Source organism: Strigops habroptila, chromosome 2, assembly GCF_004027225.2.
Source record: "Strigops habroptila isolate Jane chromosome 2, bStrHab1.2.pri, whole genome shotgun sequence".
In the NCBI taxonomy this organism is placed as follows: Eukaryota; Metazoa; Chordata; class Aves; order Psittaciformes; family Psittacidae; genus Strigops; species Strigops habroptila.
The window spans coordinates 19,091,641-19,106,963 of record NC_044278.2 but is presented as its reverse complement, the minus strand read 5'-3'; the positions used below and the strand labels follow the sequence as shown (position 1 = coordinate 19,106,963).

The 15,323-nt window shown below is 45.8% G+C and overlaps 1 protein-coding gene across 5 annotated transcripts in view; it reads left to right on the top strand.

Moving 5' to 3' along the window:
* The window catches only part of NFKBIZ (NFKB inhibitor zeta), a 31,017-nt gene extending 15,709 nt beyond the window's left edge, over positions 1-15,308 (top strand). For 2 of the 5 annotated variants that reach the window (XM_030476402.1, XM_030476400.1), the window contains exon 12: positions 8,198-10,092. In XM_030476402.1, coding sequence (XP_030332262.1) covers positions 8,198-8,440 — 243 coding nt within the window. In that variant the 3' untranslated portion in view covers positions 8,441-10,092. Of the gene's footprint in view, positions 1-8,197; positions 10,093-11,757; positions 12,762-15,277 lie in introns of those variants that run through there. The other 3 variants (XR_003990050.1, XM_030476401.1, XM_030476404.1) reach the window with 3 other exon arrangements.
* Positions 15,309-15,323: the final 15 nt, after the last annotated feature.

Here is a 15,323-nt window from a genome sequence, read left to right as displayed (position 1 = left end):
CACATCCTCTTAATTAGTGTTGCCATATTGGTGGAGACTCCTCTGTGCCTTTGTTAAATCCATTAGTTTTACTTCCAGCTTGCTTTGGCCATTCTCTCTGCCCCTCCTTCCCCCATCAACTTGTGTCTTGCACTGATACTATGGAGCATCATCCCCATGCTTTCCTGTGAGCCTTTATGGTTTTACAGAAACCTCCTTGGCTAGTCGTGTGCCACCAGCTCTCTGCTGCCTTGTTCTTCTACAGCCTGTGTCATACCTCTCTTTTAGGGGCTGGAGGGTGTTAGTGAATTTCTTTTGCTCTGTCTTCTCTTTTTCTGCTTTTATGCATGCTCTGATGTCCTCTGCCTGTCCAATTTCCTCTGTCTTATTTCTTGCTTTGCTAGTGGTTTTTGTATATTTCTTTTTTCGTGCTGGTGTCCTGATTACTTTGGTGGGATACACTTGGCAACTTTCTTCTCTCTTTTATTGCCAAACTTCATTTTGTAACTTGCTTTTCTGCTCAAGACTGGTGCTGATTGCTCTTTGGTGCCTCTTTTCTTGAGCAGCATCCAAAAGCCTCTATCCAGTTGTATTCAGTCCACCAAGTCTAGCTCTGGTGGTTGCTTTCCCTTATCTCCTGCCCAGTCTCCTCCTTGGAGCACCATACATGTGCTCGGGCAGTCAGATCCTGCCTCTCCTGGTGCCTTTGAGCACTCCACTTCTGTGGAGCTCAGGCTTCCCGTGTTGTTACAGCATTTGGCTTCCATTACCACTCTCAGTTGTGCTCTGTGTTGCTATCCCCAGAGCCACATCCATTCCCAGCCCTGCCATTGCAGCCATCTTCTCCCCTGCCTCTTTTCCCACCTGTGAAAATCCTACCAGCTTAAGCTTACTTTACTAGCACTACCAACACATTTCCTTTTGTGTCTGCTGCTACTAAAGTGCTGGCTGTGGAGAAGGCAAATTGAAACTTAGGGAAACTAGAAGAGGAAGGAAACATGGTCAAAGCTAGAAACAGCCAAACCTTGCTGATGTGCCTAGGACTAACCTATTCTACTGCCTTAGTCTCCTATTCAAACTCCTCTGGTCATAACCCACTGCTGAAACGTCGAGTGCTTGCTTTTTCCCCATAAGCAGGTCTCAATGCTCATGCAGTCCTGCAGCTCTTGTGCCTTTTTTTTCACCCATGCTGTAGGCTGGCCACAGCCTGTAGCTCACCCTCCTGCCCACCCTGCACATGGGACTTCATCTAGAATAGCCACTCTGCCTTGCTTTGCATACTGCCTCTTGACACGGGCCAGAATTTCCTCAGCATTGACATTTCTTTCCCCAAAGTTGGTCGTGAAAATTTCCAGCTGCTGTATGCACCCAGAAGGTTTTCTTTGCTGTGCCACATCTTTGTGGCCTAGGTTGTGTGCCTCATCGATGCTCTTGGTGGAGGCTGATGGGGCTAGAAGCTTTTGCTGGGATGGGGGATACTTCCATGGTACAACCCTCATTCGAGAGTCTTGTTCCCCCCCAGCCAATGCTATCAGTTCTCAGGATCTGTCTGCTTGCTCCAAGCATTTGTCAAGATTGCGGGAATGATTCGGCCTATGTAAGTCATTAGTTTAACTAATATTGTATCTCTTTATTGAAAAAAATGTTCTTTGAGGTTGATTAATGAGGAGTGGGTGGAGGTAAAATGAACTCTGGTTTTGCAGGTGAAACACCATTCCTTTAAAACAAAATACTTGTAATATTAAAAAAAAAAAAAAAATAAACCCACTTAAACCAACCTCTACTTCTTCCTGTAGGGAGACTGTCTCCCACAGAAAGTTGTATTTTCTCCCCCCCTCCTTTTTTTTCTTTTAAGCAATGTATTCCCTGTGTGTCCTTATCTGCCTGTCTTCTGTCTCCCTCTTTGTAAAATACTAACGTCTTGGGTCACCAGCATGTAGCCTGGTGGCTTGTCTCTCTGAAAAATATCAGGTTCATGACAAAAGGTATAAAAATGCTGTGATATCTCGGATTTTGTAGTGCTATGGCAGCAACTAGCTCCTGTTACATCTCGCAGGGCCTCTTGCACAAGAAGTTGTTGACTTAACAATAAATCTTAGCAAACTCTCAAAATGCCTGTGTGGAAACTGCTCCCTCTGTGAAGAAGTGTGCCTGAGAGTGAGTGTGCTGCCTGGCTCTCCCTGTGCTGCCCTGGCTGTGCCCCAGCAGATGGGATGCTGCTGCTGCTCCGGGGCATCTCGGGTGGGCTGCTGCAGAGGGGATGGCACAGCCCTCCTCTGCCCAGCGGGCACTGTCCTTGACCAGGGGTGGCAAAGACCTTGCAGACTGCAATGATCCAGAAAGAGCCTCCCTAGGTGTGGTTCCTGACTGTCATGTCTTTATCAGAAAGCATGGGGAAATCTGTTAGGCCTATTCTCTTGCTAAACAGAAGTTCAGCTTCCAAGTTTGTCAGTGCAGTTGGAAACTTCTTTCCAAGTGGAGGTTCCTTGAGGGGAAGGCAGTGTAGAGAAACACTGTGGCTCTTGTAGCCATCCTCATAACCAGTTTATAATACCACCAACCTATTTTGGTGCATAACTCAATAACACCTTGGCGGTACCCATGGTAGTGGGGAAGGAATTCCTGCTCTGCTCTTCTAGAGGTTGCAGCTGCAGTGCTGTCTTCTCCAGTGGTGTTAAAGACTACCTTTTGCTTTATCTCCACGGGACATGCTAACCAGAAAAGAAGGCCTCAGAAAACAATTTTGGAAATAACTGGTCATTTTGATTGTATGATAGACAATGCCCTTGAAAAAATCCTTGGAGCATCAGCATAGGGTGCCCTTTTCTGCAAATCCCGTGTACCCTGTGGCTGGTCAGGATGAGGATGGGCCGTGATGCTGAGATTGATTGTTAGACTGTGAATGTGGAGACCAGGCTGCTAAGCTTAGGTGAATGAACTAAGCTAAAAGAATCTGTGCCTGGCTGCAGCCCAATGCCTGTCTGCCTTGGCACTCTGTGTTCTGGGATGGGCGAGAAGCAGGAGGGGCATGCGTGGGGGGATATGCCTTGGCACTGTGTCAGTGCAAGCAGCTTGGGCCCTGCCTGTGCCAGCGGAAGTGGGTGGGAGGTGATGTGAGTCTGGGAGCTCTCGATGGCATGGCTCAGCTTGCTCTCCTGTGCCCTGCCAGCCACGGCTCTGGCTCTCCCTGCAGCTCTGCTCCTGTTTCCCTTACTCCCTGTTGCTTTTCTTTGATTCCTGAGGAGCTAAACCTTCTTTAGGAGGGGAAGGACACTACTGCAAGTGAAAGAGATCCTCAGCAGCAGGAAAGGCAGAGGATTGTTCTTAAAACCTTCTCTTGCCTCTCCCTTTCCTGCTTTCAGAGGAACAGCAAAGTGCTTCCTATGTCCTAGGACCATGCAGAAGCTTGCCTGGGATGCTGGTACCAGGAGGATGCTCTCAGACCCCAGGATGCACTCTGGTGACCTTACTCTCAAAGTTGTCCATACAAATATGTGTATGAGTGTGTGGGGAGAGCTGGGGCTGAAGAGCAAACACATAGTGTTTGTCCTGCAAGGGAAAGTGGATTGCCACACACAGCCCATCCTGGAACTGCATGCAAGCTCATGAGGCATGCAGGCGGATACAGATCTGCAGGATGGGGACCGAGTTTGGTGTTAATCATCACAGCATTAGACTACTGGTGTCTCCAGTGCAATGATTTTGGAAGAGTGGCTCTCTGGGTGCTATTGGAAGACATGCAAATGCATGCAGAGCCAGCTCATGCACCCAGCAGGGAACAAGCCTTCCCTTTAAGGCAGGAGTGGGTGAGCACGCTAGTTGTCTGGGCCTGAGAGGTAGGAAACACCCCAGTGTCAGTCCTGGCAACACAACTGTGTTGGTAATTGCAAGATGTGCGGCAGGGGCTTTCTACAGCCCTACCCCACACTGGTTCATTCCTGTGTGGAAGAAAGAGGATGTTTTTCTGCAGCAAAGGAAAAATTGTATCTCTGCTCCATTTTGGTCCACATACAGGTTACGGTGTGAGAAGTGGTGCTGATGCAGATGGCTGGGGGGATGACATGCCTTAAGCCCATTCTAGACATTTCGTAATATATCACCCATTACTTTAGTAGCATGAATGTAGTAAGGGGATCCTCCCCCAGGAGAAATCTCTCATAGCTCAGTACTGGGCAGAGCAGGGGACACAGGCCCTCTGACAGCTCCCTTCTCCCTCTGTGGGAAAGGCTTCAAGGTGCTGGGTGCCAGCAGCACCCTCTCCCTCAGGCACTGGGCCCTTGGGCTTGTCTGCTTCCCTTGGCAGCAGTTCAGGTGACTTCTGCAGCACCGTCCCCGTGTCAGTCACTCACAGCTTCTTGTGGGTGCTGGCGTCGGGTGGGGGTCAATAATGCTGAATGGGGTTGTTCCAGGGAGGAACACCGGGGCAAGCTGCCAGCCCCTAGTTGGGAGAAGTCTTATTTCCCTGAAGGCTTTCTCTGAACAGAGCACCCTGCCCTTAGGGAAAGATCTCTCTCAACCAAGGAGGGCCTGACACTGACCCCTCCTGGGTTTCAAGCACCAGTGCCCACTTTTGCAGAATGGGGGATGTCAGAATGTGGTGGGAATGGACCCCAGCTCTGGCTCTTCTTGGAATATGGTTTGAGATGCTTGGTTTTGCCCCATCCTTCCTCATTCCCACTACCACCAATTGCCACCTTCTCAGCTCTGCCAGGTGTTGCCTGGCCTTAGCAGCTCTTCCCACATGCTTTTATTTCTTTCTTTTTTAAGCAGTTATTTTTAACCTGGACCCCTTCACAGCCTGTTCATGGGTTTGGACCTCTGGACAACTTCCGCCATTGAGAGAGATAAGCCTTGCAGCATGGGGATGGATGGGCAGCAGCAGGGGGAAGAAGGTGACAGGAGGAGAAATGTGGCTACTTGCTGCAGTTGCCTTCTCCTCAAATTGCATAGAGGGTTGTGCTGGAGATTGCTTGGCCCATCAAGGCAAAGCAATGCTGGCTTGAGGAGCCCTGCTGGATCTAGGGGATGGTCTGAGATGTGGTGAAATCATGAGAGAGAGCCTTGTGGCTCCTCTGGGATGTGGAGGGAGGCAAGGTTTTGGACTGGCTTTAGAAAGGTGCAGAGTCTCTCCTTGTCCTGGAGGGGTTATAGCAAGTGTAAAGGGTGAGCAAAGCTAGTCAGTTGGTGAGACAAGACTATAGTTAGAGACTTCTGACCTCCTTGCCTTACCTAATTTCTCTCAAATTGAACCTTAAATCTACTTTCCTTTTCCTTACCCAAGGATAAGCGCAAAGTAATGCAATTAGGTTCAATGAGAAAACAAAACTGATCAGAGATAAGAATCTGATTTTGTCTCCTGCAAAATGGTGGTCTTTCTGCTACTTTCTCATGCTGGCAAAACCTCAATTGCCAAGGGGACCTTTGCCTCATCAAAGTATTGTTTCTCTTTAATTTTAAGGCCCAAAACCTCCATCCAAGCAGATATTTAGCTTGTGCAAAGTTTGCACCAAAAAAACCAGGACAAATTCCCCACCACTGTAATTATCCTTCAACACAATTTCTTGCTCTCACATAGGCGGGTTACCCTTTCAGGAAGGCTGTGGCTCACCGGAGCCCCCAGGTATCGTACAGGACTGCTCTGGCCACTTTTCCCACAGCAAATCCCTCCTTTCTCCCCCAGGAAAGTGCTCTTGTTTTAGTGCGGGCACATGAGCAGCAAAGGGCTCGCCTGCACTGATGAAGAGAAGAGATGAAACTGGCACAAGGCTCTCCCCTGTGGCCTTGCCCAAAGTTTGCCCGGACTGTATCTCTGACAGCAACTGCTGCCTATGGGGGCTAGGCACCTGACAAAGATTGGAGAGTCTTTGCAGCATACCTACAGATCCTAAAAAACCATGGCACTGGGGCTTCAGCTTCACATCTGAGAAATGGCCATGGTCCTTCCCTGGGGGCTTTGGAAGGGAGAGGGAAGAGGCCGTATGAGTGTAGCAGATTGATTGCTCGAGTCCTGCATCAGTGCCTGCTGTCCAAATTAGCTTTCCACTTGCAGATAAGAGTTATTTTATTGCCTAATTTCATGCATCTGGTTGTGCAGGGGAGACTTATGAGCATGTTCTACTGGAGACGTTCATAGGGATTATCCTTGGTTTAGACCTTCTGTGCGTGGAAGGGGAAATGAGACACTGATTGTGCAAGGATATTGTGGTTTGCTTGTTAGGCAGCTTCTGGCACACTTCCTAGAAAGCCCCCTTGGTTTTGTTTCTGTTTTCCCATTAAGCAATTAAATTCAATTTTGGAAAATGTTCAACCTGCCACTTTGATCTTCTTAAAGTAATGTAAGTAACTGGTTTGCTCTGATTAAAGCAGTACTGCTGGACTCCAGCATTTTGTGGATGTACCTAACTTGCTAGAAACAGCCTGTTGCTGTGGGTTAGCCCTGATGGGCAGCTCAGCCTTTTCCCAATTGCTCACTCATTCCCCTCAGCTGAATGGGGGAGACAATTGGAAGAGTAAAAGTGTGAAAACTTGGGGGTTGAGATAAAGACAGTTTAATAGGTAAAGCAAAAGCTGCATGCACATGCAAAGCGTGAGTTGGCATCAGCTGTCCTGGCTGTGTCCCCCTCCCAACTTCTTGTGCACCCCCAGCCTACTCATGAGCAGGACAGCCTGAGAAGCAGAAAAGCCTTTGACTCTATGTAAGCACTGCTCTGCAGTAACTAAAACATTAGTTTATTATCAAGTCTGTTTTGGTCACAAACCAAAACATAGCACCATATGAGCTGCTATGAAAAAAATTAACTCTCTCCCAGCCAAAACCTGTGCACCTTTTATTTCCAGTGAGGAGGAGTAGTAAATCAAAGCTTTTATCCTGGTATTTTGTTACGAGTGCATTGTTCAAAGGAGATTGGGTGGACAAGACTTGTAGGTAAAGCTAAAATCTTATATTAGACCAAGTGTTACAACTGAAAAAAATTAAGACGCTCTTTTGGGAACAGAGTAATTCTTTGCTTTGGGGCTGTAGGCATGAAAACTAATTTTTTTCCACCTGTACCAATCAGTTTAACGTAAGTCACAGGCTTGCAACTGTGCACTTTTAGCAGGTGACTGTCTCTATACTATTGAAGCTACAACAGGGCAAGAAGTATAAAAGTAGCACCTGAACAGCAGGTGTTCTGCAAGTATACAGTGAGTATATAAATCAGGTCAAAGAAATGAACAAATTAACCTGTCAAATTCAATAACTCAACATGGCATGTAATCCAAAGTTCAACTTTGTTTAGGCTTTTATTGCATGCTCAGGACCAACTGTTCCAGTAACTTGCTGCTCTTTGGATTTCTTTTGTGTGTGCGTGTTAACACTGTTTCAAAGAAGTAATAAAACTTCAAAAACTGGACTTTGATTTTACACTGTTTGTGCTTGGGAATTGAAATTTTTAAAATGGAATTTGTCTTTATCACCTGGAGAGAGTATGTGTGAGAGAGAGCAAGCGAGCAAGAGGGAGATCTTTACATATCTACATCATCTGGAATTTCAAAGGGCTTTACAAATCTTAGTCTTCCAAAATCTACTAAAATGCTGTGCTTTGCATATGATTATGTGAAGCTCATTAGTGAGGGTGCTAATGAGCCTCTACACACCCGAGGCAGATAAATGAGGTTCCAGAGTAAGATCATTTGCTTAAGGTCAGGCTCCTGTAAGTTGACAGCAAAGCTGGAAATAGAAAACATTGTTTCCCAGTCCCTGGTACCATATTCCCACGGATGGAATGTGGGCTTTGTTGTTTTGTTTTTTTTTTAAAGATGAAAACACTGCTGTTTGTTCATGCTGCTTTGTTTCTTATGCTTTCAATGTAATTTTCACAAATGCAAATGTCCTGACCTAGAGCTATATAAGGCCTTCATTAAAAAACTCTCCACAATATCAGTCTTCATGCAGTTATATGAAGCAGAAGGGATAGCCCAATTTAACAATTCCCATGCCTCATAAAATGATTGGCCTAGTTTCTTTCAAGTGGGTTTAAGCCCTAGCGCCCAGTGTGATTTAACACTGAACACATACTATTAATTGCCTATCTTCTGCTATTAAGGTGGTGAGTTACTGGAAAGTGAGGGAAACTCTTTGTCTTTTATGTGCTTAGAGCCAATTTTGTATGGTTTTTTATCTTTAATTTCTGGCTGCAATGGAGCACACTGACCTTCCTTCCTCCCATCTGCTTAGAGGAACTGTAATTGGGATGGGGATGAGTGCAGAGTTGTACAGAACTGGTGCTGCACAAGAGAAACCTCACCACTGGCATCAGGGCTCTGCCCTGGACATGGGCAGCCACCAAAATATCCTGTGCCCATGTCCTGGAGAGAAACTGGGGATAATGATCCCACCCTGGGAATGGAGACATGCTGTGTTAGGGAGATGCCTAGAAACTCCCGGTTACACGCTTCGGAGGATACCACACCTCAGTGATGGTGTGCTTTACCTGTGAAGGGTAAAACCTCTTCTGTGCTTTTCCCTTCTATCCACTAATGTCTCTTCTTCTCCTGTGTGTACAGCATGCCTTCTTTTCCTTACTTCCCTAGTACTGCTGGAGCAGAACAGCTGTTTGTATTGTTCATAGTTTGGAGCAAGGCCAGTGAAAGGGGTTTTTGGCAATTCTAGGCTTGCAGGAAAGATTTGTGGCCCAGAAAAAAAAGAAAAGATATAGGCACACATATATATACATGTATATATACACATATATTTGCATACATATGTATACATATGAGAAAGAAAGGAAGGGAGAGAGTCTGCCAACAAGCCTACCATGTGGGTGCATGCGCATATTTTTTTGGCAGGGCACATGTGACTTTGTGCCTGCACATTTTATGATGATTCTATATACTCTTCTCATCCTCAGCCTGTTTTAGGCTCGAATGGCTGGAGACATGAAATTGTTACCTGGGATGGTGGTGCTGAGGAAGCCATTGGTACCCGCAGTTGTGGTTTACCCACGACTGGCCTTTGTGGCACATGTGGTGTGGATCATCCATTCCTGGCCAGATGTTGTTTTCTCCACTAGTGCTCGAGCTGGCATGGATAATGCTGGCAAGTGCAGCGTGCTAAATGAAAGCAAACAGTTTACTTACTTCTTGTATAAATGAAACAGATGAACACTTATTCTGCTACTTATCTCAGCAGGGCTGAACGAAATGACGGCCACAGAGTTCAGATACCTCACATTGATTAAAATCAGGGTTTGTTTTTTTTTTAGGTTATCTGAAAACAGGTTATTTTTCAATGCACTGAGACAATAGCAATAAAAGCTGTAAAACTGCGTTCTTCTTTTGGCACTAGCCCATTGTAAACAGCAAGCTACCAGGCTTAATGAGGCAATTCTGTACCATCACTTTTAATAACTGAATGTTTGTCTCCCGGCTATTCAGGTGGGCTATTACTGGTATTTAATATTACTGGCAATGCTGTTATATATTCTGTGCCAGCACTGGCAAAGAGCGAGGTGATTCTTCCAGATAACAGCAGTGCAATAGCATTTTTCTGGATTTAACTGAGAGAAAGGCCAGGCAAAGCCACTGCGTGCTTGTATTTAGCTTTCCTTCTTCCTTACAAATGTTATTTCAAGCACTGAAAGAGTTAAATGATATAATTACAGTCATAAGCATGTTGATTCTAGCTTCTGTTATGGCAAACATAAAAATGTATTGACCTAAAAGGTAAATGTTGATTGAAGCAAAAAACTGACGTCAATATAAACTCCAAAGCACTCTGTATCTTGATGTTTGGCACATGAACATTGTACTGTATATATAGTGTGAAATACTTAGGTTTGTTTTAATTAAATGGGTGATAATCTGGTGATTGTGATTCTCATTTCAAGTGTAACAATTTATGGCACGACTAATTCTGCTGAAAAAACCCTGAATGGTCAGCGACAATCCAGAGGGCTGAAAAAACTGTCAAATGACGGCAACTTGTTCTATCATCAATGACATCGATGGGGTTTTCAAACAAAAAGGTCTGTATACTCTGCCTAGTCTGCCCAAATTATCAGGGTGACTTTTGTCTGACCAGTGTGTTTTGTACCAGTATTTTTTCCCCACCCAGAAATTTGCTGGTGGAGATCCGTTTGTGGCTAAAGCTGTAGACATTTGGTCCCATATCACAAGTACCATCCCTCCCTCCCTTGCAGATGTGCCGGTACTGGTTTGAGCTCCTCCCTCTCCTCTTGCCTCTCATAGCCCAGGCTGGGCCCCCTGTGCAGGTTACCCCACCATCATCAGCCTTCTTTCACATAAACCAGTGGACCTGAGCTCGTATTTTTCTCTGTTCCCAGTTTTTGCCACTGAATTGTCTCCTGAGAGTTAAGCAGCTCTGGGCAAGCTGGCCTGCTGAGGAGAAGGTGACAGCAAGGTTAGGGCCTCTTGAAGCATCATGGGTGCCTCAGAAGGGTCCACCAGTGTGCTAACTGGTGGATCCAACAGCGAGGCATCCACCATGTGCAAAATGAGGGTAAATTTTATTTTGCCTTTCCAGTAACAGCCCTTCTTGCAGAGTGTGGAGATGGGTCATCGCTGGTAGAGAAGGGGATGTGCAGGCAGCTCCAAGCTCTCAGAGGTGAGGGATGGGTCTGGTCCCAGACGGTGGAGGCGGATACAAGCACTGGGTTGGAGCCTCGGGTGTCATGGGACAAGAGATGGCCTGAAGGATGCAAGGGTGGAGCAGGAGGGGGTGGTGTGCCTGCAGCTGTGCTAGCGGCCATGCCTGAATAAACTAAGATTAGGATTAGATTTGTAAATCTCCTGAGAAATCCTTGGGAAAGTGTCCATTGTGACTCACAGCGCTTCCCCCCACCTGCACTGCGCTGTGTGCAAACACCAAGTGAAACCCTTGCTATCCCTCCAGCAGGGATGTTTCTCCAGACATGAGATCTGTGTGGTAGGCAGCTGTGTCTGGCTCTGTCATGGGGTGTATCAAATCTCAGTGTATCAAAGCCCTTGTGTGTGTGCTTTGGGTTTCCTCTGCTTCCGTGAGTTGACTAAAGCTTGCATTCATTCTTGTGAGCCCCCAGTGCGGGCCATAAGCATGGATAACATAAAGGTGTATGTGTCCTCCAAAGCAGCACCCAAGAAAAGAAATGCAAGGTGGAAGGTGGAAAAAAAATCAGGCATTTCTTGGTTTCTTAAGACAGATCTGACCTCATACATAGGCTTGTGTTTTTTCCCATTCCTTTTTCCTCACCCTGATGTATAAGTGGAGATTGGTTTCACAGGGAGTGCTGATCTTACCAACCCAGTACTAACGCAGGGTCAGCTTGAAACTTGGCTTAGGAGAATAACTTGATCTGAGGGCAGTTTGGAGCAGTGCTTTTTTTCCCTGTTTTTAGGGTCTCCTGATGTCCCATTTTTTTCCCTTTCAGAAACTCTAACGGGAAGAAACTTTAATTAGGATTTTTAAATTAAATATAAAAGAGGACATTCACAAACTGCAGCCTGATTCTGGCAGTTCATGTCATAAGAGGTTACTGACTTAAGACCTGAAGTGTTCCTCATTTTCAGAATTTGGCTACATTAAAAACACAGAGTGTGTCTGTAGATTTCCTCAGAAAATGATCAGGGACCCCATGAAGAATTAAGCACATTGACTCGTTTTCCTTGAGCTTTGCTGGTTAATCTGCAGGTTTTCCTTTCAAAGCAAGAATACCTTTTTCTTTTTTTCCTAAATATTTTCAGGAGTTTGAGCTATGTGGTAAAACAAGGTCTGCAACAAATATTTTTTCTGTTTTGCAGGTTTTTTTCTCAGTATTAGCGCTGCTGCCTTCAGGGAGAAGCATGGCAGACAAGACTGGTGCTTAACTCCAAAAGCCAGCTGGGGAAACCCACCACTTCCTCTTGTCGGGAAGAACGACAGGGACATCCAGGTCAGAATAGAAGCAAATTAAAGAACTTGCATTTTCCCTCCTCTTCCAGATGACTTTTGATATGAAATATTTTTATGGTAGTAATCTGTTTTTTCAGGCCACTGCCCATGTATGTGGGTCTGGAGAGGACAAAACCTGAGGCTTCAGAGGAAATTCTGTAGTCCATGGTAACCCAATTATATGACGTGGCACATGCAGGGTGAAGAAAATGGGAGAGCTTGTTTCCACACCTGCTGCATATCTCACTTTAGGACTGAACATCCAGTTTATTAAGAAATTGTGATGATGTACTATTATTATTTCCTAGTGTTGTGCAAAGCAGAAATTGGGTCTCCTGCATTTAAATGGCATGCTTTTTGTGACTGCTTTTGTGTTTAATATTGCAAGGTAAAAGCATCTGGAGGCAATAGAAGAAGGTGCTTTAAATACAAGGCAGTTGTAAATTAAAGGCTCCTTACATGAGGCATAACTTTTGCTGTGCCATCTGGATCATCAGGCATAAGCCTGTCCCAGGGGTGGCTGGTCTTTCCCCCTAGCCATGGTGGGGCTCTGAGCTTTGGGAACGCGGAGTGCACCCAGTGTGTTGAATGTGTCTTGCTATGCAAACCTATCTCGGTCACCGAAGGCTTCTATTATATTCTGGCTCATGCTGCAGAGACAGCTCATAAGCAAAGGTAACTTTTCGAGGCAGTCACTCTTCAGCGTAAAACCGCACTTGAAGAAACTGGGTCCTTCTCACTGGTGAGCTCAGGAGTTCTACGCCAGCACTACACATTGCAAGTGAATAGAATGAATCGTAAATCCTAGAATGGTTTGGATGGCAAGGGACTTTAAAGATCATCTAGGGACACCTTCCATTAGACCAGGTTGCTCAAAGCCCCATCCAACCTGGCCTTGCACACTTCCAGAGATGGGACATCCACAGCTTCTCTGGGCAACCTGTTCCAGCATCTCGCCAGCCTTACAGTGAAGAATTTCTTCCTAATATCTAATCTAAATCTATGCTCTTTCAGTTTAAAGCCATTCCCCCTTGTCCTGTCACTCAAGGCCTTGTAAAAAGTCCCTCTTCAGCTTTTTCATAGGCTCCCTTTAGGTACTGGAAGGCTGCTATAATATTTTCCCAGAGCCTTCTCTTCTCCAGGCTGAACAGGACCAACTCTCCCAGCCCATCTTCACAGGAGAGGTTCTCCAGCCCCCTGATCATCTTCATGGCCTTCCTCTGGACTCACTCAAGCAGCTCCACATCCCTCTTGTGTTGTGGGACCCAGAGCTGAACACAGGGCTGCAGGTGGGGATTCACGAGAACAGAGTAGAGAGGCAGGATCATCTCCTTTAACCTGCTGGCCACGCTCCTTTTGATGCAGCCCAGCGTATAGTTGGCTTTCTGGTCTGCGAGCACACACTGCCAGCTCGTGTTGAGCTTTACGTTAGCCAGCATGCCCAAGTCCTTCTCCTCAGGGCTGCTGTCAGACCATTCTCCACCCAGCCTGTAGCTGTTCTTGGGATTGCCCCGACCCAGGTGCAGGACCTTGCCATTGACCACAACTCTTTGAGCGGGATCATCCAGCCAATTCCTTATCCACTGAGTTGTCCGTCAAATCCCTGCCTCTCCAGTTTAGAGACAAGGATGTCATGTGGGACAGTGCCAAATGCTTTGTACAAGTCCAGGCAGATGACATTAGTTTCTCTTTCCTTATCCACCAAAACCGTAACTCTGTCATAGAAGGCCACCAAATTTGTCAGGCATGATTTTCCCTAGTGAAGCCATGCTGGCTGTCACCAATCACCTCCTCATGTTTTGTGTGCCTTAGCATAGTTTCCAGGAGCATCTGTTCCATTATCTTGCAAGGCACAGAGGTGACAGAAGCCGTTAGGAGACAAACTATCCAGCCCACTGGTTGTAATTTTCTTGTTGCAATCATGGTTTCACATAGTTTGTGAACTACTACTAGGTGATTCATCCTTCTCTTGGTAGGTGGGTGATGTTCCTGTTGCTAGGTCGGGTATTTCCCTGCCTTCAATACAGACGCTGGGCAAAACCACCTCTTTCTCAGGGCTTTTATTTCTGCAGACTCCTGGTACACAAAGCCTGAGAGTTTGGATGACTCCAGCTACATCACCACAGGCCAGGGAGTATGACAGGAAGCAGCATGGCAGTGTGCTGTGTATCATATGTGATTTTGCTTTCTAAAGGTTCATGGATCTCCTGCTCTAGCTTACACATGCACCCCACGTACAGGATTCCTGTTTAGTCAGTATGCCTTCCTCTTCCCTGCTTTGCCAGGAAAAAACTCAGCAAAGCTGCTACATACAGGTCAGCCAGAAGCTTCAGAAACATGCATCAGGAAGCCTAGGTGGCTGACCAACGCAATGGCAGGCCATTCTGTCATGTAATGCTGGCTCTGCCACTGGCTGCGCGTGACAGTTGTATTTGGTGCACTGGAATAATTTAGATGGAGATGAAATTCTGTGTAGCTGGGGTGACTCATGGGCTGCAGGAGCTGTGCAAACTCCAGCAGTGTCTTTCAGGACAAGCTTGTGTTTTGAGCAACTCAGATGTTACCTTGTCCCTGGTTCTTTCTGCATTGTCAAAATCAGTGCTGCTGGACGATCATGCAGACGTCAGAGAGTAGATGGCTTGACCTTATTCTCCTATTTTAAAGCAAATCAGTGCCTGGTTTGCTCATTTCTCATTCAGAATAAATGAGAAATCATTTCTGTGCATTCAGAATAAATCCTTAGTGGCCTTAGGAGTTTATGTACTATTGGCTTGTTACACATCCACTTACAAAACATATCCAGTGTCTGCATTTGCAGCTGGACAGCATGTAGGATCCAGCCAGGGGTAAAAATCCCCTCATATGAATTATAAATAGATCCTGTCTGTGCCCTGTGGTGGATGCTTCTATCAGCTCTTTAGCTGAAATAACATGCAGCCACTTAAATACTTGGATTCTGCACAACAGCTGGAATGGCAAAGAAATCAAACCCAAGTAATGTTATTATACAATATATAAATCCAAGCTACACCCATATCTTGGGTAATATAAATGTTTATATACACTTATACATGCATGTCTGTGTATCTAAATAGGTAATTCTTGAGGTGGAGCTGCTACTATGTGTGCCATGCTGCTTGATAAACTTTCTGGACTGAGGTGGAAGAAACTGGTCTTTTATTTGCAGAATAAAAACATAATGATTTAAACTTAGCTGTTCGCATTGCTTCCCTGAATACAAAGTGTGCTATTTTTGGATATTTTTTGTATTGATGTGTTTTTTTCCATAACAGCATATAAAATTCTGGCATAGCCATGCTTCCGGTTTTCATGGGAAACAAGGAGTGTTAGTGTCCTGGTTTCAGCTGTAACAATTATTTTTCTTCCTAGTAGCTGGTACAGCTAGATGCCCATCTCTGCAACTCCGGACTTTGAA